At 41.9% G+C, this 24130-nt stretch overlaps 3 protein-coding genes across 3 annotated transcripts; all 3 read right to left on the minus strand.

Moving 5' to 3' along the window:
• LOC146712854 (P2Y purinoceptor 14-like) lies at positions 1-6788 on the minus strand. The gene is made up of 4 exons (XM_085444813.1): positions 6713-6788; positions 2432-2546; positions 2075-2334; positions 1-1914 (listed from the first exon to the last, which is right to left on the minus strand). Exons 2-4 carry the CDS (start codon positions 2534-2536, stop codon positions 1317-1319), a joined length of 963 nt encoding a protein of 320 aa, XP_085300939.1. The 5' UTR covers positions 2537-2546; positions 6713-6788; the 3' UTR covers positions 1-1316.
• Positions 6789-8555: 1767 nt separating this feature from the next.
• On the minus strand, positions 8556-10521 carry LOC146712855 (P2Y purinoceptor 14-like). The gene is made up of 2 exons (XM_085452654.1): positions 10230-10521; positions 8556-9924 (listed from the first exon to the last, which is right to left on the minus strand). The coding sequence occupies exons 1-2, from the start codon at positions 10457-10459 to the stop codon at positions 9276-9278; spliced, it is 879 nt and encodes a 292-aa protein (XP_085308780.1). The 5' UTR covers positions 10460-10521; the 3' UTR covers positions 8556-9275.
• An 11101-nt stretch (positions 10522-21622) lies between these two features.
• LOC146712856 (P2Y purinoceptor 14-like) lies at positions 21623-22990 on the minus strand. The gene is made up of 3 exons (XM_085452655.1): positions 22886-22990; positions 22527-22786; positions 21623-22319 (listed from the first exon to the last, which is right to left on the minus strand). Exons 1-3 carry the CDS (start codon positions 22988-22990, stop codon positions 21653-21655), a joined length of 1032 nt encoding a protein of 343 aa, XP_085308781.1. The 3' UTR covers positions 21623-21652.
• Between the last annotated feature and the right edge of the window lie 1140 nt (positions 22991-24130).

Below are 24130 nucleotides of genomic sequence, written 5' to 3' on the forward strand. Positions count from 1 at the left end.
AAAGAAACTGACTCACTTTACTGTTCTTAAAACACAGAACAACTGAAGGGTAACGACTTATTGATTTAAGAACTATAGCATCGAAACATTTGAAAGAAGACAAATCAGAAGTAAAGATAGTTTGAGCTACGTGTTAGCGTGAGGTGGAAAGAAGAAAGGTTAAAAGCTAAGCCATGTGTGCAGTAAATCGGTTCGGTTACTTTGAAACTTTGTGGTTTATAACTATAGAAAGAGCTCAGTGTTGGTCTCTGTTGTTCAACATGCTCACCCAGAATGCTTTGCAATCTGTTAAAGGTATAGGTCACTACCATTAGATCATTTATTGGATCCTTCAAAACTTCTTAGAGATGAATTGATAAGTCAACTCATTTAGACAAGCAATAACATTAAACAGGAACCATGACAACAGAGTTCTGCCTGGTCAGAGCTGGCTTGAACCTGCCTTATCGAGGAAGAAAGAAAGCGGTTACAGCTGTTGGCTGGCCGACATGATTGACGATGGGCAAGCCATGAGCACTCAGACTGCATTTACTGCACGCCATATGGGAAGATCTTGGAGAAGGTTCAGTTGTTAACCAGGAACTGAGTGTCCCTCAGTATGAAAGGGCATTTTATACTACTGCTATTTAAACATGACCTGCATAAATGTGTATTATATTGTGTTGAAGGCACAGGTGAAGTCTTTTGCTTGCTCTCCAAGGATTCCTGTGTGGACCCCCTCTAGTAATGTAGAGCTATGACTCCTAGTTGCAGAGGAACACTTGTTTTGTCTTGATTTAAACTATTTTCTACTCGAAAGAACAAAACTTCGAAATAAGAAATGAAAAATTATTAAAGTAGCAAAACAGGCTGGAAACCTTATATTTTCTTCTTCTTGAGGCATTGCCTATGTTTTGCTTCTCGTCATGAATCATAAAAATTGCTGCAGACGAAATTTTCAGCAGTAATTTTCACTTCAGTTTTTATTTATAAATGTTAAAATATTTTTGTTCATAAACACTGAAATTCAGATTTCACACATTGGATATTGTTTGTAGAAATTTAACCACAGACTGGTTCCGTTTCTGTTTGCTAAAACTGACACAGACTAATAGCTGAAAGTTGGCTACATAAACTGATGCTCTCTGTGTGGGAGTGTGTTTGGGCTGATTTGTTCTCTCAGCGCCACAGAAAGTTCTCTAGTATGTGAGGGCTTAGCATACATGATACTGGTTTTACTGGTCTCATCTCACTCTCGAAAAGCTCCAGCTCCTTCTTTATGCTGTCACTCTTGTGACAGCCAGTGGACTGGCCTACGTCACACTCTCCTCATTTGCTTATTGAACGTTGACTCTTATGGAGGCCATACTCCGATTCACCTGGGCCTGAAAAGTCTTACAGAGGAAAAAGTAAACAACAGGGTCCAGGCAGACGTTGAAAACTGACACTATGGTGGCCGCCTCCTTCAGGTAGTACAACACCTTAACAGCAGAGCAGTTTCCCGACAGAAAAATATAGGGGAGTCGAAACAGGTGATAGGGGACAAAACACACACAGAAGATGCTGACAAGTAGCAACATGTTCCTGCGAGACTTCACCAGCTTCTCAGAGCCAGAGGAGGCCAGCTGTGTCTGCTGTGCCTGCAACACCCTGCGGGAGATGCCGTTATAGAAGAAGACCAGGGATATGAAGACTAAGAGGAAGATGATAACAGAGAAGATATGGACGATTTTTTGGACCAGCCTGACCAATGAACTAAACAGGGGACGACAGCGTCTCGGGGTGACGTTCAGGTGTTTCTGGGTGATGAAAAACAGGCTGTTGCTGGTGACTGCTGGAATAATGAGACAAACCCAAGTGACCACAGAGATGATGTGGGCAGTTCGTACTCTCTGTAGAATGTGAGTTTTTGAAGGATGGACTATCTTCAGATACCTGGAGAGAGAATAGAAAGAAAGGTGTAGAAAAATTCACTAATCAGTCACAGTGGTGCCAAATCTTCCGAAGACATTATTGACTTCTAGAGAGATGTCTGGGCTTTGAAATTAACAATGATGACAAGAAATACTGTCTGAAATTAGTAAAGGTTCCTTACCTGTTGGTAGCAATGTACCCCATGAATAGGATGCTGGCGTACATGTTGAGGAACAGGGCATAAGCTCCAACTGTGCAGTACAGCTGCTGAATGATGAGAGAGCTGCTAGCATAGTGGGTGATGCGGAGTGGCAGAGAGAGGCAGAGCAGGAAGTCAGCAGCTGTCAGGTTCTTCATGTAGACCATCAAGCTGCTTGATGCCTGCTGCCGAACTCGACAACAGTAAAACTTCATGATGAAACCATTAAGGAGTAAACCCACCTGAAATGACACAGAGAAAATGGAAATGACAGGACTTTGGTAGATGCACAGAGAACCTTATACCAATTTCTAAAAAAAATTGAAACTGAAAATTTACCACAAACACTAGACTGTAGACCAGCATAAAGAAAGGGTTAACTGATGGGACAACTGGATCACAGGTCTTGTTCATAATGGAAGTCAAATTGTTGGGGCCATCCATGTTTGTGGAGCTGAAAAATAGATAATAAATACATTGCATATAAATGCAAGTTTCATCTTGAAAAAGATTCAGTTCAATCCAATGTATTTTTATAGTACCAAATCAAATTCAAATTCAAATTCAAATTCAAATTTTATTTGTCACACACACACAACCATACACAGTATGACATGGGGGTGAAATGCTTGTAGCTGTACAATGCCCGACCATTAAATGACAGAAGAAAAGTTTTACAATATTTACAATTTACTACAAAAATTTACAAATTAACTTAGGAATTTACAGTAAAGAATGTGCAAATAGCAGAAGAGATTATAAAGATAAGGATTATAAATTATAGGAATTATAGGATTATAGGAAATCACAACAACAGCTGCCTCAAGGGAGTTCATATTGTAAGGTAAATAATACAAAGAAAACAGAAAACTCCAACAACCATATGACCCCTGTTAGGAAGCGCTTTGGAGACAGTGACAGGAATAAACGTCTAATAGAACCAGGATCTCTGAGGGGCGACTATCTGCTGTGACCGGTTGCAGGTGTGCAGATGAAGACAGGACAAAGAAATGTGGTTAAAAAGAGCCAGAGATTAACAATAACTAATGATTAAATGCAGAAAGGTGTGTGAACACATATTAACTGAAAAAGATGACTAAAGAAGAAACACTAGGTGCACCAAGGGAATCCCCCAGCAGCCTACACTCATTGTAGTGTAACTAAAAGAGGGGTCAGGTTTACCTGAGCCAATGCAAACTATACCACTTTATCAAAACTGCGTTTTTCAGACAACCTGATAATAACCAATTACAGTAGTCCAGCCTAGAAGTAATGCATTTACTAGTTTTTTCACATCACTCTGAGACAGGATATTTCTAATTTTGGACATACTGCAAAACTTGAAGAAAGCAGCCGTACATATTTCTGTAATATTAGCATTGAAGGACATATCTTGGTCAAAAATGACTCCAAGGTTCCTCACAGTGTTACTGGAGGCCAAGGTAATGCCATCCAGAGTAAGAATCTGGTTAGATACCATATTTCTAGGCTTTTCAGGGCCGAGTACAATAACCTCAGTTTTATCTGAATTAAGAAGCAGAAAGTTAGTGGCCATCCAGGTCTTTATGTCTTTAAGACATTCCTGCAGTTTAACTAATTGGTGTGTGTTATCTGGCTTCATGGACAGATAGAGCTGGGTGTCATCTGCATAGCAGTGAAAATGTATGCTATGTCTTCTAATGATGCTGCCTAAGGGAAGCATGTATAGTGTAAACTGAATTGGTCCTAGCACTGAACCCTGTGGAACTCCATAATTAACCTCAGTGTGTGAAGAGGACTCTCCATTTACATGCACAAATTGGAGTCTTTTAGATAGATGTGATACAAACCACTGCAGTGCAGTACCTGTAATACCTACAGCATGTTCTAATCGCTCTAATAGGATATTATGGTCGACAGTATCGAATGCTGCACTGAGGTCTAGCAGGACAAGCACAGAGATGAGTCCACTGTCAGAGGCCATAAGAAGATCATTTGTAACCTTCACTAAAGCTGTTTCTGTGCTGTGATGAGCTCTGAAACCTGACTGAAACTCTTCAAATAAACCATTCCTCACCAGATGATCTGTTAGCTGTTTGACAACTACTCTTTCAAGGATTTTTGATATGAAAGGAAGGTTGGAGATTGGCCTATAATTAGCTGTAACAGCTAGGTAAAGTGATTGCGGTTAAACTACTGATGGCCTGTGGAGATTAAATAATTAACAGAGATAGGTTGATCAGATTGAAACATTAATTAATCGTAGTACTTTCTTGAACAGTCTTGTAGGATGGGGTCTAAAAGACACATTGATGGTTTGGGAGACATAAATACTCAGAAGGATCGACCTTGGTAGACTCTTAGTTTGTTATGTCAAATCAAATTTAAACAAATTATAAATATTTTGCATTGAGATCCACTACGTCTGTCATGGCCTGGGTCTAGGGATCCAGGGCTCATGTATTTCTGTTCATTGTTCCATGTGTAGTGTTTTGGTTGTATCCTCTCGCTTCTTCCTCCGTCTCCCTGTGTGTGTTTATGTACGTTTGCGCTCTCAGATGTGTTCCTACACTGGAGACTTCCACACCTGCCGCTCATCAGCCATCACCAGCTGTAGCTGATGGCCTCGTCAAGAGCGCCCTATTTAAGAGGGTGGCTGAGCTCTAGTCGGCACTAGATCCTTAACGCAAAACTTGTTAGTATAACTGTGGACCAAGAACACTGTCGTGATTATAGCTGATCCTGCTAAGCTGAGTATGTTTGTGTGTTACCAGGAATTGGGGAGCGGAGGGTGTTTTTGGAGATGTTACTTTTTCACCTTTCATGGACATGTCCACTGTGTGGGAATCAATGAGAATTGCCACTGCCCATATGGAAAAGAAATAGTAAAAACTTATATGTGATTACTCATGAAAGTGGCCACTTTCATGAGTAAATCATATAAGGCTTACATGATTTACTCATGAAAGTGGCCACTTTCTCCCTACCTTCATATATTGTTTTAGTAAGTATCCAAAACATACAAGTTGCATTATATAATTTTTCAAGGGATCTTATATCTGTTTTCACTCTTATATGCTTTTCATACAAGTTTCCACAAGACAGATACAAACTTTATAAGATTTATATATATCTTTTCCATATGGGTGGGGCCACAGTGCTGGGATTTCTATATAGTTGTGTTTTTTTCCACTCACTATAAATAAATCCAGTGTTCATCGTAAGCGTGATGTATTTCTGTATATTGTTCCATGTATAGTGTTTTGGGTCCTCCTCACTGCTACTCCATGGTCTGCACCTGTCCGTGGCAACATCCCTCTTTAAGGCAGATATTTGTATTTTCTGACAATTCAATTCCATTCAAAACATTTGTCTTACGGTGCATTCTGTGTAACACACCTGTACAGTCAATTACTGACATGTACCCAACTTTCTGGGGACAGTAATTGTTTTTCTTCTTATCAAACTTGTAACATGAGATTAATTCACAGTCTGTGTTTGTTTTGCATTGGTGCAGATCTACATGCCTTCCACTGAGTATATTTATTTGAAAATGTAAACAAATGTTGCAACCAGATATTTATGTTAGTGGTCAAAAATATAATGGGTATGGAATATGTCATTGGTATCTCCAATCCTGTACTTTTCTTGCCAAGAAGATGAAACTTGTCGATGGCGCCAAATAATAAGTTTTCAGATGATAATTTTAGATTTACTGTGTTCACGCATTTCTTAATATTCCACCTCCATTGTTGTTTGCACAATTTGATCAGAACAGGTAATCAGAGCTTTGAGGTTGAGAAGTCTGGGCTCAGACCACTCTATATGTATTTTTTGGAAGAAACACTGGTGTGCAGCAGAAAAATTACTGAATATATCATTGTTCAATGTGAATATAATTATGTGCTAATCACAGATTTTTCATAATGAACTCCACATATGACTGTAAGATTGTCAGCACACTTGGCAGCAAGATGCCTTGGGCCTGGCAGAAACCAGCTGTAGTGCTGAGGCAGCTGTCTGTCTTTCCCATTACAGGAGTAAAGTTAAGCAGGAATTCAACAGAAGTACAAAAGATTTAAGGATGAGTGTCAGGTCACAATTTTAAGACAAATATGATGAACTTTATCCAGCACATCATTTGTCGATTCAGCTTTTTAAATCCAATTAAAATCAAACCACTCAAAAAGATCCTCTGGAACAGAGCAGAGTTCTTGAAACAGAGCTTACTGAACAGAGCCATATGTAGAGCAAAACAGAACATCACAGAAGAACAAGACAAAGAAAACCTGGGTGAAAAGCTTTAAGCACATGTGCGTCAAAAACTAACAAAGACAAAAAAAGATTAAGACGAGGACACACAAACCCAAACCAGATGCATCACATCAGCCAAACTCTACCAACTGTAAGAGACAAACCTGTCAGCATAACCCATAAAACTGCCATAGTCTAAAATAGTAGGCTAAAGCAACCGCTGCGCATCACCAGTGATGCACCTAAGTATATGGGTCATAAACAATTTAACTATGTGGGTCACTTGCTTAACATTGTAATTCCAGTATATAAACACTCCTGCATAGGTATGTATAAAAATATATATGATTTCAGAGTATGTTTCATAAAAAAAACAGCAAGACTCACATGTGTTTTCGCAGACTTCGGTGAGCAGAAGAGGCTGCTTGAGTTGTTATGCCTTCTCAATTTAACTTTATTGTTAAAGATCAGGAAACACACAGAGACCACACCGCTAACCTGCACTTGTACTTATTTTCTGTTTGACGTCACTGCTAGACTGTCTCAACACATTTCCACCACAGAAAACCCTGTCATTTTTAGATGTGGTCAACAGGTTCTTTATATATAATACTTACTTCACCTGTCTGCAGTTTTTTCTTAGATGATCTCACATTATCTTACAAGAACAATCCACGAGCAGAAAATCTATCATCAGCAACAAAGCAAAGCACTTCCACGTCCATGGTTCGAGTTGATCTCAGGTTCTTCATTTGAAAATCTGCCTGTGATCTAAAGTTAAAAAAGAAGGGAGGGGGGGGGGAGGCATCTTTGAGGTCTGAGGCTATTATGGTTTTAAAGATTTTTCCCCTAGTCCCCTTTGAGTTTTAAGTGCATTAGTCAGCCTGTTCATCAAAATCATCTATGCCAGCCACACCATCATCTTTAGGTTGATCCTCATATCGCTTCTGCAACAGCACCACCTGCAGTTTCTCTAGGATAGTGTTTTCCTGGGATGATAGAGGAAGAGAAACTGCAACTTTGCTCCTGGTTCCATCTCTGAATATTCACAGGTTTCACCCACAAACTTCCCCAAACTTTTGTTATCTATAAAGACCACACCAGCTCACTCAGAAAGCCAGCTAAAAATGTCACTTCTGGTCCGATTGGGGAGGGGACCAGAGAAAACTACAGTTCACCTTTGTTTTGGCAAGTGTCATTACTGCCGAAGTGAATTATTATTTTGTGAAGTTTACATTTATTTGCAGTTTCAGGTTTCCATTCAGTGCCGTGTGCGCTGGCCCCTGGTAATTGGCTGCTTGTGTTTCTCACTTCAGGTTTGTCAAAACGGAACTGGCAATAAGAATAGTTTTTTCTTTGGTGTGTGTGTCACAGAGTGCCAGAAAATGATGTGAAATGTGAACATGTTGGTGGCGTACTGGGGGCTTCTATTTAAGACTACAGCTCCTTCTCACTGTCACCCAGTCGGCCTGGTTTTTGCTGGGAAAAGCTACTGGTACAGGTGCCTCGCTAGGAGAGTGTGCTTTGAATATAGCACATGGAGATTACAATATGAAAAGAGTATTCTAAAGGTTTTAAATAAACAGGTACAGAGATAAGCTAGGCAAAACAGCGCGGTGCACTTTAACAGGAAAAGGATGTGATACAATACCACAGAGAGAGCCAACTCTAAGTGAGAGCGCCAAACACTCGATAAACTCATAAAGTAATGAATGTTGGGTTCAAATGCAGGGGATCCTGCAGTTCACGACTGAGAATTAAAATAGTCCAAATTCTTTTGGCTCCAGTAAAATGATCAGTGTGGTTATTCTCCCAGGTGTTATACTAAAGTGTAATGTTCAACATCAATGAAAAACAGGATTTATGGGGTTTTTGTTTTCTAAAAAACTAAAGCACAGAGCAGTGCTGTGAGTTTAGGTGTAAATGAATACACAGTGACTCAAAGTACAAAACAGACCCACACTTTGTCACAGTATGCGATAGTATGCTATGTTCAGCACTGTGGTGAAAAAATCTCACTATAGCTTTGCACATAGAGTAAAAAAAAAGAGAGGAAATAACTGTTGTGGTTTCACATGCTTGTCATACAACATAGCAACCTGCAAAAATACAAAACATAAAACAAAAGAAAAAGACTCAAAGTTTTCTTGATCGAACTAAACTAAACTCTTCATAGTCAAGTTACATTTTCAATCTGACTGACAGGAAGGTTGAGGGTTAGAAAAACCACTACAAAGGTGGTTTATAGGTATTGCCTAAACTTTTTATACAAGAATGTCGTGGTAATTTTAGGTTTTTAATGATTTCTTTGAACTCTTCCACTTTCAAGGTGAAATGATTGTAAAACATGCATGTTTGAGGAGTTTACAAAATAAGAACTGCGTGTACAAATGTGAATTTCTTTTCTTCTCTGAATTCTCCGTAATTCAAACAGGATCAGAAGAGAATCGTTGCTTTTTGTTAAGTTTACGGACATGACTTATGAATTACATCTATATGAGCCTTTACACCAAGGTCCTGTTTTAACAAAATAGTGCCGTACAGCTTGTCACATTGTTGCTTCGCCAGTCAAAAGGGAAATGTCAACACAAGAGTCACATTTGTACACGTCATCACACGTCTTCATTAAATGCATTTCCTATACTTCAGACCAAAAACGTGAAATCAGTCAGTAGGGTAGCAAAACAGTTAAAATCTTTTTCCTTTATAAGCATCAGCAGTTAAGACATCTTAACACAAATCAATGCTGAAAGGTTGATATCTCAAATGCCTTGTAAGACACACAGAAATTCAGTTTTCACATATTTTTCTGTATGAAACAGTGCTGACATTCACGCTGTCCATGTGTTGTGTTGAGTTCAGGCTTGTGTTGATTTTTTAGCTTAGCAGAAGCTGCTGTGGTTCACGAGGACTTGGATCTATGACACGCTGTCAGAATCAAAGCAACAGCTTACTGGCTTAACTCACAGCTGTAGCAATGTCCAGCTGCTCCTTCCTGCTCTTTCACTTGTTGAATGTTGCCTCTCCAGGACACCATCCTCACCTGGGACCGAAAAGTCTTACTGAGGAAAAAGTAAACAACAGGGTCCAGACAGATATTGAAAACTGCCACCATCGTGGTCATCTCCATCATATAGTTCAAGACTGAAACAACAGAGCGATTGCTTGTCAAAAACGTTGAGGGAAGCCGAACTAGGTGATAGGGCACAAAACAAACACAGAAGATGCTGACCAGCACTAACATGTTCCTGCGAGACTTCACCAGCTTCTCAGAGCCAGAGGAGGCCAGCTGCCTCTGCTGTGCCTGCAACACCCTGCGGGAGGTGCTGTAGTAGAAGAAGACCATGAATATGAAGACCACGAGGAAGATGATGGTGGATAAAGTGTGGATGATTGTGAAGAACAGGCTAATTGATGCACTAATGAATGGATCACAGCAGCTGGGGATAGAGTTCAGAGGCTTCTGGGTGATGAAAAACAAGATGGTGTAAATAACTGCTGGAGCCAGGAGACAAACCCAGGTGACCATGGAGATGATGTGGGCAGCTCGCACTGACTGCAGAATGTGAGTTCCTGAAGGGTGAACAATCTTCAGATACCTGAAGAGAGAAAAGAGGCAGTATGCAATTTCACTGATCAGTCACAGTGGAAGAGAATCTGCAGAAGACATAACTGAGTTACAAAGATGGTTAAAATGCCTGCAATCGTCCAGGTAAGTAAATCTCCAAAAGTTGATTCTGTTCATCTGGACGTAGCGTTTTGTGGGAGAAACGTTTGTGACTCATCCAAGCGATTTCTTCAGTCTCCAGAGACAAAACGCTACGTCCAGACGAACAGGATCAACTTTTGGAAAGTTACAAAGAGATGCCTATGCTTGGATCAGGGAAACGGGGATTGTACTTACCTGTTAACAGCGATGTGTCCCATGAACAGGATGCTGGCATACATGTTGAGGAGCAGGGCAGAAGCTCCAAAACTACAGTAGAGCTGCTGAACAATGGTAGACTTGCTGGCATAGAAAGTGATTCGCAGTGGCAGGGAGAGGCAAAGCAGGAAGTCAGCAGCTGCCAGGTTCTTCATGTAGACCATCAAGCTGCTCAATGTCTGCTGCTGACGACGAAAGTAAAATTTCATGATGAAGCCATTGAGGGGTAAACCCACCTGAAAGGACAGAGATGAAGAAGGCAGGAGTTTAGTGCATGCACAGCGATCTTTAATAACATTTCTGACAGAACATAATCTGAAGATTTGAAAAATACCAGAAACACCAGACTGTAGACCATAAGAAAGAGTTGACTGATGTGGCGACAACATCACACGTCTGGCTCAAAGTTGAAGTCATATTTTTTAAGTCACTCATTTTTCCCAAAGCTGAAAAATAAATCTGCCTTCAGAGATCCCTCTTTCATAGTCTCTTAGTGTTAATCAAAGTCCAGTTTTAAATGTTGCCTTTAAGATTCAGTAAAGCTCTCTTTATACATGCTACTTTCTGGAGGAGTTTACTGAAAGTTCAATTCTATTCAGTTTACAGTTGTCTCAGGTTGCTTTCCCTACAGTCTTGCAGCTTTGAAGACAAAGTTGAAAGCTTAACATGCAAGTACAGAAACCACTGTTAGATGTCATCTCACATCTTTAGCCTACATATGCAATCCAACACTGACTCTTAACTGACCCATTACTCTGAACATTATAAGCTGTTTTCTATACCAGCATTTAACTGGATATAATCCTTATCAAGAACTTGTGACATGGGATTGGTGCACAATTTATGAAGAAATATCCACGTGCAGAGAAGAAATTCCTGAATATATTACATTATTGAATATACAATGCTACGTACAATGGTGTGTTCATAATGAATGCTACAAATGAGTGTAAGGTTGATTTTCAGGTCAGTTAGCATTACTTGGGCCTTTGTCAATGACAAATTTGTTATAGTGTTACAGGTTTCCCATTTGGAACACAGTCAGAAGCCAACGTTGGCATTGAGATGGCAGTACAGAAGGATTATACACTGCTTCTCTTCTCATGAGTCAGGAGCTGGTTAAATCATATTTTTAGTTAAGCATGAAATCACTAAAAGTACAAAAAAACTTGAGGTTGAACAACGAGCAAGACTCACCTTTATTTCTGCAGTTTTCAGTGTGCAGGAATAACTGCTTGAGCTGTTAGGTGTTCTTTTATAGTACTGCTTTAGATCAGGAAACAAACAGTGATCACACTTCTATACTGCCCGCTAACTTATTTCCTGTTTGCCTTCACTGCAAAATAGTGCAACATATTTAAAACACAGAAAAAAAAAACACAGTGTCATGCCCTTTGCAGCCAAGAAGAAAAAAAAAACATGTAGGCCATGCACTGACTACTGTAACCTGAAGAGTAAGTATCCTTTGCCACTCGTTAGATCTGCTCTGGAGCCTCTCCAGTGTTTGACCTCTGAAACATTTTACACTTGGTCCATATCAGGGAGGAGGATGAATGTAAGGCTGTGTTTAACACATGTTTAGGACATTTTGAAGATCTTGTGATGGCTTTTTGGATCACAATTGCACTTGCAGTCTTCCAGGACTTATTTAATGATGTGTTAAGGGGTGGCTGTAGCTCAGGTGGCAGAGCAGGTCAGCCACTAATCAAAAAGTCGGTGGTTCGATCCCAGGCTGCCTCCTGGCTGCATGCCAAATATCCTTGGGCAGGATACTAACCCCGTGTTTGCCTCCTGGTGGTGGTCAGAGGGCCCGGTGGCACCAGTGTCCAGCAGCCTCGCCTCTGTCAGTACGCCCCAGGGCAGCTGTGGCTACAATGTAGCTTGCCATCGCCAGTGTGTGAATGTGTGTGTGAATGGCTGAATGTAGTGTGAAGCGCTTTGGGGTCCTTAGGGACTAGAAAAGCGCTATACAAATGCAGGCCGTTTACTTCTTGAACATTTTGATTTTAGTTCACTTGAATTATATTCTGATTTTTTTTTTGAGTCTCTAAACACTGGGTAGGCTGCAACCTTGTGCATTATCCTCCTGTCAGTTAACCCCCAAAGAACAAAATTAGAATGTGGGGTGATTGTGAACTACTCAAGGTTAGGCTGGAGCTGGACAAATGGTGACACTGGTTGGAGGGAGCTGAACCGCCTTTTCTCATAGAACAATAAAAGCAGTACCAAATGACACTTCCTAGCCCTAGAAAAACTGCCCACAGTGTCACACACCGCTAAATTATTTATTGACCGTGTTTTCAAACTACATCAAATTCTAATAGAAGTTGTGCCTGACAGAGGACTGTATAGACAGATCTCACCATGCATTCACACATCACTTCCAGCAGAACTGGTGGATCTGGACACAGACCAGAGAGGTGAAAATTGGATACCCCAAAGGTGGAGAATGATAAGGCTGAGATCATGTGGGACTTCAAGATGCAGATGGATGACCTGGAGCACTCAGGGCAGAGACCCCCAAATGGGTAGATGGCTCCAGTACATAAAAGGAATGACATCCAAGATCTCTGTCTAGTTTAGTGCAGTCTTAACCCTTTAAGACCTACCATAGAACCAAGTCCGCCAGAGCTTATATTATATTTTTACATGGTGTGGTGCCATTTTTGGGAGCATTTCAAGTTGCTATACATCAATACAGCTGTTATAGCCCAGATTTTAATAATATGTATTCATTAAGTGCATAGTAATTACATAAATTGCAAAAAAGTGCAATAAACTACAAAAAAATTGAAAATCGTTTTTGCTTTTTTAACATATATTTTTAGTTAGAGAAATTTAAGAGGCTTATCCCTCAAAACTGTAAATACAAAAAAGTTGCACAAAATAGTTTCCTACAACAGGAAATTTATTTTGAGTGTCTTCATAGTTCTATTTTTGAAATACACCAATTTTTATATACTGCAGGAAAAACAAAAATAAATATTATACCGCTCCGAAGGTCGGACGGTCCTGATTCCCAAGGACCCCAAGAAGGGACCGGTCTCCTCCAACTACCGACCAATAACCTGCCTCAGTACTACATGGAAGCTTCTGTCAGGCATCATATCGGCTAAGATGAACAGGCACATGGGTCAATACATGAGCGGGGCACAGAAAGGGATTGGCAAGAATACCAGAGACGCAAAACACCAGCTACTGGTAGACAGAACAGTCAGCCGAGACTGCAAGACCAGACTGACCAACCTGTGCACTGCCTGGATTGATTACAAGAAGGCCTATGACTCAATGCCCCACAGCTGGATACTGGAATGCCTAGAATTGTACAAGATCAATGGGACCCTAAGAGCCTTCATCAGGAACTCAATGGGGATGTGGCGTACAACACTAGAGGCCAACTCCAAGCCCATAGCACAAGTCACCATCAAGTGCGGGATCTACCAAGGAGATGCTCTGTCCCCACTGCTGTTCTGCATAGGCCTGAACCCCCTCAGTGAGATCATTAACAAGACTGGCTACGGATACAGACTACGGAACGGAGCAGTTGTCAGCCACCTCCTGTATATGGATGGGAGAAGTGTAGTTGGATGGTAACAAAGAGAGGGAAGGTAGTCAGAACTGAGGGGATTGAACTACCAGAAGCCAACATTGCAGACATAGAGGACAGTTACAAGTACCTGGGGATCCCGCAGGTGAATGGGAACCATGAAGAGGCCGCTAGAAAAGCTGCAACCACCAAGTACCTGCAGAGGGTCAGGCAAGTCCTGAGGAGTCAGCTGAATGGTAACAACAAGATCCGGGCCATCAACACGTACGCCCTGCCTGTGATCAGGTACCCTGCTGGGGTAATAGGCTGGCCAAAAGAAGGAGATAGAAGCCACTGACATAAAGACAAGAAAGCTCCTTAACATGCATGGAGGGTTTCACCCCAAGTCCAGCACCCTGAGGCTGTATGCTAAGCGGAAGGAAGGGGGCTGGGGACTGGTGAGTGTCAGCACCACAGTCCAGGATGAGACAACGTACATCCAAGAATACATTGGGAAGATGGCCCCAACTGACCGAGTGCTCAGTGAATACCTCAGGCAGCAGAAACCCAAGAAAGAGGAGGGAGACGAGGAACCATCATGGAAGGACAGGCCCCTGCACGGTATGTACCACCGGCAGATAGAGGAGGTGGCTGATATCCAGAAATCCTACCAGTGGCTGGACAAAGCTGGACTGAAAGACAGCACAGAGGCACTAATCATGGCAGCACAAGAACAAGCTCTGAGTACAAGATCCATAGAGGCTGGGGTCTATCACACCAGGCAAGACCCCAGGTGCAGGCTGTGTAAAGATGCCCCAGAGACAATCCAGCACATAACAGCAGGGTGCAAGATGCTAGCAGGCAAGGCATACATGGAACGCCATAACCAAGTGGCCGGCATAGTGTACAGGAACATCTGTGCCGAGTATAACCTGGAAGTCCTGAGGTCAAAATGGGAGATGCCCCCAAGGGTGGTGGAGAATGACCGAGCTAAGATCCTGTGGGACTTCCAGATACAGTCGGACAAAATGGTGGTGGCTAACCAACCGGACATAGTGGTGGTAGACAAACAGAAGAAGACGGCCGTAGTGATCGATGTAGCGGTTCCGAATGACAGCAACATCAGGAAGAAGGAACACGAGAAGCTGGAGAAATACCAAGGGCTCAGAGAAGAGCTCGAGAGGATGTGGAGGGTGAAGGTAACGGTGGTCCCCGTGGTAATCGGAGCACTAGGTGCGGTGACTCCCAAGCTAGGCGAGTGGCTCCAGCAGATCCCGGGAATAACATCGGAGATCTCTGTCCAGAAGAGCGCAGTCCTGGGAACAGCTAAGATACTGCGCAGGACCCTCAAGCTCCCAGGCCTCTGGTAGAGGACCCGAGCTTGAAGGATAAACCGCCCGCATGGGCGTGCTGGGTGTTGTTATATATATATATATATATATATTAAAACCAAGTCAACACTGAAAGTACAAACATCACTAATGTCACATAGCTTTGCCGACATGTGGCCAACAGCAATGTTTTAATGTTCTTCATTATTAAACATTCGCACATAAATAAGTGACGTCATATTCAGTACTTACTTTTGACAGTTCACTCTTCAGCCGCTCCCTTCTGCCGTATTTTGCGGCAAAATTATCCACACCCTCCGCCGCGCTATGAATTGTGGGATATATGGGACCACGAAGTGTGCACCGGACCACGCTTGATATTTGGGGAAATTGATGGAGCATTTCGAGTATGCATTTGAATTACACTTCGAATTGGGACAGCCGTCGTGGCGTGGCGGTGACGTAACCGCACTTAAAATGCGTACTTCAAACGTGCAGACCCTGAATTGGGACACAGCCACTGACAGCAGCAGCAGACCCATCCTTGGCCTCCAAACCCTTTGACATTTTGTGTGTGTTTTCTGAGGAATGTCTCTATTTGTATATAGTGTACAGTTAGATTCATGTGTAAGTAGTCACTGAAGCAGAAGGGAGGAGCTGCCTTGTTATTTTCTGTCTTGTTTTCTCCTGTTTATCCAGTTAGGGAGCTAGGTGTAGCATTTGCATTTTGTTTGATTTCGTTTTTTTTTTTTATCATCACATAGGGTTTAGGTAGCACCTCCCCGACTGTTTATCCTTGTTTTGTTTGTAATTTTGGCCTTTGTTCACCCCAGATTCATGCTTCAGTTTAGGCACAATAAACCACTTTTCACATTGGTTTTGGTATGGTTTTGGGGACCAGGGTGGGGTCACTCTTCATTTGAATCTTATGTTACACCGGCACCACTAGACCAGGACGTAACAAGGTTTGTAAATATTTTTTATATTGAGAGGTCTTATTTTATTCTTACTATATTTTGCAAATTCATTTCAGAATTAGACTTACGATAGAATTTTTGTTGTTGGTTGTAAAGATCTGGATGGATATCTTATTTTATTCTTTATTTCTATTTTTCAATTTTAATTTTCAAGGCCTGGTGAATTGACTTTTTTTTAACTTGGCCTACTCTTTTTAGTTTTGTTAATATTGGCAATAGTAAGAAGTGTTATTATTGTGCTTGATTATATTTGACATAGGCCATCCAATTATAGTAAATGTCATGTTTTTAGGTTATTTAGAAATTGATAAGCAATATTTTTATTTTTTTTTTGTTGCTTTGTTTTCTGTTTACCCCCTGAAGAATAGCCACTTTAACATGGGGGGGCATCAGGTGGGACACCCGAGTTAGTCAGGTGTTAGGGTAGATAATTCACATTTTCATTGGTTTTCTTTTCTTTAATGAGACCTGAGAAATATAAAAACACTCCAGATGAAGAGGAAGGACACTCATGTGGGCCAGAGAGGTGACAGACTGCTGAGCTACTTCAAGACATGCTGAAACCACAAGATTAATGTACTCCTAAAAGTCTAACATTGTACGTGTGTGTGTGTCCATAGGTGCATGAGTTCAGGCCTGCAGTAAAACTGAAGTTTCTCAAAAGCAGGAAAGTGGATGACCATGCAGCTATTAGTGACAATTGTTTTTTTAAAAACTGCATCACTAAAAAATTTAAAGAAAGCAAATGAGATATAAATGTAGTGAACTGTTTGAGCTACAAGTTAGTGTGGAGAAAAGGGTACAAAGGTTAGAAATTAAGCCAAATGTGCTGTAGAATGTTGTAATTACTTTTAAATTTTTAACTTTTTTATTTCTAACCACAGAAACAGCCCAGAGTTGGTCTCTGTTGTTTGAACGATTAAAAAATCCTTCACCAACCAGAATGCTTTGCAATCTCTTAAAATCACAGGCCACTGCTATTGCATAAAATATAGACACAGGCCATTTTCCCATTGGTAATCCAAATTACACTCCTACAGTAAACAACAGAATGTAACAAACTGACAAGGAACCTGAACATTAAGTGTACAGCACCTGTCAGATATCTGCGCACACGAACCCCCAAATCTCTTGATACATGGTCAATCATCCAGGTAAGGAAATCCCAGAAACTTCATTCTCTTGATCTGGCCGTTGTATTTTCGGAAAAACATTTCTAAAAGAAACCGAAGCACTCACAAAACATTTCTCCCACTGAAAACCAACATCCAGATAAGGAAAATCAACTTTCTAGGATCAACCTCGAAATAGCTGTTATGTCTTTATGTAAAAGGTTTTCTACACTCCAGACCTGTAGTTATTCTACAATCCTGACCAATGTCCTTTCTATTGTAAAAATGAAAGTGTGAACTCCACTTAATGTTAAAAACAAGATTACTACAGAATATTCAGCAGTCCCTTTTAACTCTTCTTCAGGGTTTGATGTGTGTTCCTCTCGGCATTAAAACAGAGAGAAGACCTGCTTATAAAAACTGTTAATAAGATTCAGAAAAGAAACCCCAATGAGTTCACTGGTGTTAATTTGCCAGCTTGATGCCGGATCCAGGGAAGACCTGTTTTCTATGGCCCTGGGCCACATACAACAAACCAAAATCGGGCCAGATATGGCATGCCATCACATAAATCAATCCCAGTCCATGAGGGCTGGTGTCCCTGCATCTCATCCTGGGTAAACACACCTGAATCAAATGATTAGCTCATTACCAGACCTGTGGAGAACTTCAAGACATGTTGGCTGTGTCCCAATTCAGGGTCTGCACGTTTGAAGTACGCATTTTAAGTGCGGTTACGTCACCGCCACACGACGACGGCTGTCCCAATTCGAAGTGTGCTTCAAATGCATACTACAAATGCGCCGTCGATTTCCCCAAATATCAAGCGTGGTCCAGTGCACACTTCGTGGTCCCATATATCCCACAATTCATAGCGCGGCGGTGGGTGTGGATAATTTTGCCGCAAAATACGGCAGAAGGGAGCAGCCGAAGAGTTGTTTTTTTTCCAAACTTTATTGAAATTATAAAGCGAACAGCCAGTCATTCCACTTCAGTTTGTACAGTAGACATACAAGGCAAATAAGAGTAACAATATACAGTACAATGAAATAAGAAGGATAAATCCTCTGCGACCGAATTTCCCAGAGGAACCCACCCGAGGGATTAATAAAGTTTTATCTTATCTCTTAAATAACAAAAGGGAAAAAAAAGGGGGGGGGGGGGGGGGGAATGTGACAGACTTCATAACAACTTTGTACTTGAAAGTTGTGACAGCTCATTCGTTAAACATTTCTGAATGAATTTCAATCAATGATAAACCTTTTTTAGTGGAAGTTAATTTAAGAGAGTTTAAGTAATATTCAATTTCAATCAAAAACAAATTAAATGATGGGGTTGAGTTTTGAAATTTACATTTATGTATATGGAATTTCCCTAATAAGATGGAGCGGCCGAAGAGTGAACTGTCAAAAGTACTGAATATGACGTCACTTATTTATGTGCGAATGTTTAATAATTAAAGTCAGTCATATATCCACAAACACAACAAGCTGAAAGTCAGTGATATATGTATATGTGTGTATATATAAAAAAAAAAACAAAACACCCAGCACGCCCCTGCGGGCGGTTTATCCTTCAAGCTCGGGTCCTCTACCAGAGGCCTGGGAGCTTGAGGGTCCTGCGCAGTATCTTAGCTGTTCCCAGGACTGCGCTCTTCTGGACAGAGATCTCCGATGTTATTCCCGGGATCTGCTGGAGCCACTCGCCTAGCTTGGGAGTCACCGCACCTAGTGCTCCGATTACCACGGGGACCACCGTTACCTTCACCCTCCACATCCTCTCGAGCTCTTCTCTGAGCCTCTCCTTTTTCTCCCTCCCTCGCGCTCACAGACACATAACGGATATGGCAGTCCATTCTCCCTGCGGCACAGACTACACTGCCAATGAGTAGGGATGTGTACCGGTCTGACATAAACGGTAGTTGCCTTTTTTCCTGAGATGTGATACACTTTGGATTCTAGCCAATAATTTTACCTTTGCAAGGATAGTAAGCGGGCCAAGGTACGTACGTTCTTTTAGAGAAGAGCTACAGATTAAAAATGCCCAAGGCGAAGCGGTCAAAAGTCTGGCTGTACTTCACAGCAAAAGATGCAAACTCAGCAGCCTGCAACAAGTGCTTTAAGCTGATACTGTGATACTGTCAAAGGAGGTAACACCTTGAATCTGACGACAAACCTTGAGACATATAGCGTTTTGTTAAAAGCCGAGAAATGCACCGTATTTGATAGCTTGCTGCGAGACCTCACACTGTGCACATCTACTGCAGGTGTGGTGCCTGTTATCGGGCCCGGAGTTTGCAACATCCCCCAAAAACCCAAAGAGTAGAGTCCTGGCCCCTAGCCCTGCCAGTGTAGCAGAAATGATGAGGATGATGATGCAGCAGCAGCCGTTCTTCTCTGGGCGAGTAGCTTAATGTTGTTCGTGTGTAATTTACGTTGAGTAGGCTAACCACGTTATTACATTAATGCACGTAAGGTGAACTAGCAAACACCGTTGTAGTTACATGCGGCTGTCTTCTTGTTTGATGGCAGATACTCTCTTCACCCTGGCCAAAAAGGCTAAAATGACCAAAGAAAAAGTGGAAAACAGCTAAATATGAGAGGTTTTTGGATTTTTTCCCACTGTTTAAGCATTGCTTCCAGCCAAGAGTGATACCATATATGCCCTATAGCTGCAGAAAAGGCTAACATTGTTATCTTTTTACAAAAAAAAACAGCTAAACGTGAGAGGTTTTTGGACAAAGTTTGTGTTCTTCATTCTTTAAGCACCAGTTTAAGCACCGTTTAAGCACCGGCACCATTTCAAAAGTACTGTTTTAGCACCGGTATCAGATAAAACCTAAACGATACCATCCCTACCCACGAGGCTACATTCTTTAGGGCTATACCTGTAACACTCCGCTTTGCCTTCATATTAAATTATTCTTAAAAATATTTCCTCACGCCATTATGAGACTCGAGATTGAGACACAGGCATTAGAGCCTCTTAATGCGTGTTTTGTTTAGGTTTCCACCACCGTGGAATTACCTAAAATAGAGAGGGCATAGCCTAACATACGAAACAGGAACAGACTTCTGTGTAAGCAACTGTACTCTGAATACTACCTTTTTAAACAGTACCACTAACGGAAAACAGTTACTCATATTTTGGATTTTAAATATGTAACGGTGGTACATGTATTCCATTACTCCCCAACACTGTTTGTAGAAAACAACAGATTTTGTCTTGTTTTAAGCTTATTTATTTTGCAAGGAACTGAACTCTGATTGAAACCGAACTGCTCCTCTCTCTCTTCAATCCACTGTACAACAACAGTCTCCTGCTTGTCTGTGAAGGTTCTCAGTCATCCAGCTCATCGTAGTCTAAGGACCTTGGAAAGAAAAGCGTCTGGACTTCTTTAAGTTGTTTGAAGACGTTTCACCTCTCATACAAGAAGCTTCTTCAGTTCTAAGGTCAAATGGTGGGGAGTCCCAGATTTGGGGATTATTCCCCCGAGAGGGACAATCGACCCCCTAATGATCCTCTACCTAATCACATTATTGATATATGTAATACACATATATACAGGAGAAGATGGATGAATGGATTAAAGATATTCTTAAATTCATTGCTAGTTACAGTTAAGCAAGATGTTCTAAGAGCAATTGGAGGAGAGTCACAGATTTTAAGCCCTATGCGAGTGTCCCCAAGAGGGTTAGGGACCCCTTAGGGATCTTCTACGTAATCACATGAGCCAAGGTGTGAAAACGGGTTTAGGTCACAATCAGCCAGGGTTTCGGGTGAGCTCATTGTGAAACCTGGCCCCACCCCATCATGTGATTTCCTGAGGCCAGATGGCCCAGGATGTGAGTGGGCGTTAAGGTGTCTGGCAAGGGATCTCAAAACTGGATTATAGATGGCAGACAGCTGGTGTCTTTGCTCAAAGATGGTCGCTCACAGTGGACAAAAATGGTGTCTTTCACTCCTCTTTCTAACCATCTGTCCTCTCTGTCCAAAATGTGAACATTGGCATCCTTAAGATGCAGATGGACTGCTGAGTCTTGTCCTGTGGAGGTGGCTCTTCTATGTTGTGTCATGCGCTTGTGAAGTGGCTGTTTGGTCTCTCCGATGTAGAGGTCTGGGCATTCCTTGCTACACTGTACAGCATACACCACATTGTTAAGTCTGTGTTTAGGAGTTTTGTGTTCGGGATGAACCAGTTTCTGTCTGATTGTGTTGCTGGGTCTGAAGTACACTGGGATGTCTTTTGCTTTCCTTTCCAAAAACTCTTACAGATTCATTCATAACCAAGTTATTTGTTATGGACTTCTCATGGGCCAAGATCAGAAAATTCCTCTTTCTTTAACGTAACAAAAGTAAATAATCTTTACTAAAATCGCTGAGATTATATCAGTATATGAAACGTAGAGAACTGTTGAGGGCAGAGTTGAAAGCTGCTTGATGCCTGCTTCTGTGCTCACAGTGTTGTGTCTGTCTCCTGCAGACTGTTAATGTCCAGATGCTCCTTGCTGAGCTCACTCTCTTCAGTTGCTTGTCGGATATTGGTCACAATGGCCACCTTCCTCATCTTTGCCCGGAAAGACTTACAGAGGAAAAAGTAAACAACAGGGTCCAGGCAGACATTGAAAACTGCCACCATGGTGGTCACCTCCATTACATAGTTCAAGACTGAGCCTACAGAGTCATTGCTCCACAGAAGACTATAGGGAAGACGAGCCAGGTGATAGGGGACAAAACAAACACAGAAGATGCTGACCAGCACTAACATGTTCCTGCGAGACTTCACAAGCTTCTCGGAGCCAGAGGAGGCCAGCTGACTCTGCTGTGCCTGCAACACCCTGCGGGAGGTGCTGTAGTAGAAGAAGACCATACATATGGAGACCAACAAGAAGATAATGGGAGACAAAGTGTGGATGATTGTGAAGAACAGCTTGATTGATTCACTAAAGAAGGGATCACAGCAGCTGGGGTTAGAGGTCACAGGGGTCTGGGTGATGAAAAACAGGATGGTGTATGTCACAGTCGGAACCAGGAGAAACACCCAGGTAATGATGGAAATGATGTGGGCAGTTTTTGCTGTCTGCAGGATGTGAGTTCCTGAAGGCTGGATGATCTTTAGATACCTGAAGAGAAAAGAAACGGGGGTTGAGTAGATGAATCAGTCACTATTCATTAATCAGTCACAGTGGTTTCAGATCAGTAGAAATTAATAAAGTCAAAAGTGATGTCAGTGATTTAGTCAGGCTATCAGAATTTGTAGTAAAAACATTGTCATGAAATGCAGTGTGAATTCAGTAAAAGGTTCCTCTAATCTTCATCATGACGTTTACCTGTTGGCAGCGATGTAGCCCATGAATATGATGCTGGCGTACATGTTGAGGAAGATGGCACAAGCTCCAAAACTACAGTAGAGCTGCCGAATGATGACAGAGCTGCTAGCATAGTGGGTGATGCGGAGTGGCAAAGAGAGGCAGAGCAGGAAGTCAGCAGCTGTCAGGTTTTTCAGGTAGATCTTCAAGCTGCTCGATGCCCGCTGCTGTGCTCCACAAAAGTGAAACTTCATGATGAAGCCATTGAGGATTAAACCCACCTAAAGAAACACAGAAAGGATGGAGAGGACAGGACTTCAGCACATACACTGAGAACCTTTAACACAGTTTTAACAGTGATCTGATGATTTGAAACTTACCAGGAACACTAGACTGTAGACCAGCATAAAGAAAGGATAGGCTGAAGTGTTAACAGCATCGCAGGTCTGGTTGGAAGATGAAGTCACATTTATTGTGTCAGCCATGTTTCTGGAGCTGAAAAATAAATCCAATTTATTGAGTTCAAGAAGGAGCAGTCATAGAAATCCACTGCTCAGTCTTAATAACCAATTATACTAACACTTTATCATTAGTATTGTTTTTTAATTCATTCTTCTTTTTTTCAGATCTAAATCACCATACTCTGTGTCTCAAGACCAGTGTTGGGCAAGGTACTTTGAAAAAGTAATTACTAGGAAAAGTAACCATTGTGTTACTTTAAACTTTTACTGACCCTCTGGGGTCCAGGGTTTAATTGGCCGTTTTTGACTACTTTGCCTACTTGGCTTTCTTTTCAGCACGATCTCACATGTCTGAATGTACTTTTTTTCTTTTTCATTTTGACATACTGCATTAACACAATTGATCTGAACACAGACAAAAACCATAAATTCAGAATCAAAGTCATAGTTTTTATATTTAAAAAATCATTTTCGTGGCTTAATGTCAGGAGTGTCATGTGTGGAGGTGAGGAAGAGATGACCCCCCCGCCCCTCCTTTCAAAGGCCGGTACCTGGCGGCCGAAGGTTCTTGCACATGGATATAGATGCTTACACATACACACACATAATGCCTTGTCTTAGAACCATTGTGGGGGTTTACGGTGGTAGGTGCTTGTGTTGTATTGTGTATTGTAACAGTTTGTCAATAAATAGCTGCCAGCGAGCTGCTCTTTAAAGGACTTTGGGCTAGAGGCAGGTTAGGAGCGTGAGCTCCAAGAGCTGGTTCTTAACCAAAGACTTCCCTTGCTAGCAAGTAAAAGATGTTCATCTTGTTTTTGTCGTTAACGAGAATAAGTTTCTAAACCAGCGGGGCTTGTGGAAACACAGATCCAACAGGCAGCCACACGGCCAGTGGCTGAGGCAACTAAGCAGATCGAGAGGCCCACCACACGGAAGCCAGTGGCGCCGACTTAGCAGGTCCAGAGGCATGCCACACAGAAGGAAGTGGCGGCGTCTGAGCAGGTCCAGAAGCCAGCCATGCCGAAGGCAGTGGCGGCGACTGAGCAGGTCCGGAGGCCGACCAGGCCGGCGACGAGCTGCAGACGACGAGCTGCAGAGGATGGCGTGGGAGCCGGCGGAGGAGCAGCTGCCGGCGACGGCGTTTGAGCCGACGGAGGAGCAGCT

The sequence above is a fragment of the Copadichromis virginalis genome, linkage group LG3 (genome assembly GCF_057382275.1).
Source record: "Copadichromis virginalis isolate Kocher_CV1m ecotype Utaka linkage group LG3, C_Virginalis_male_GT1.1, whole genome shotgun sequence".
NCBI classification, from domain to species: Eukaryota; Metazoa; Chordata; class Actinopteri; order Cichliformes; family Cichlidae; genus Copadichromis; species Copadichromis virginalis.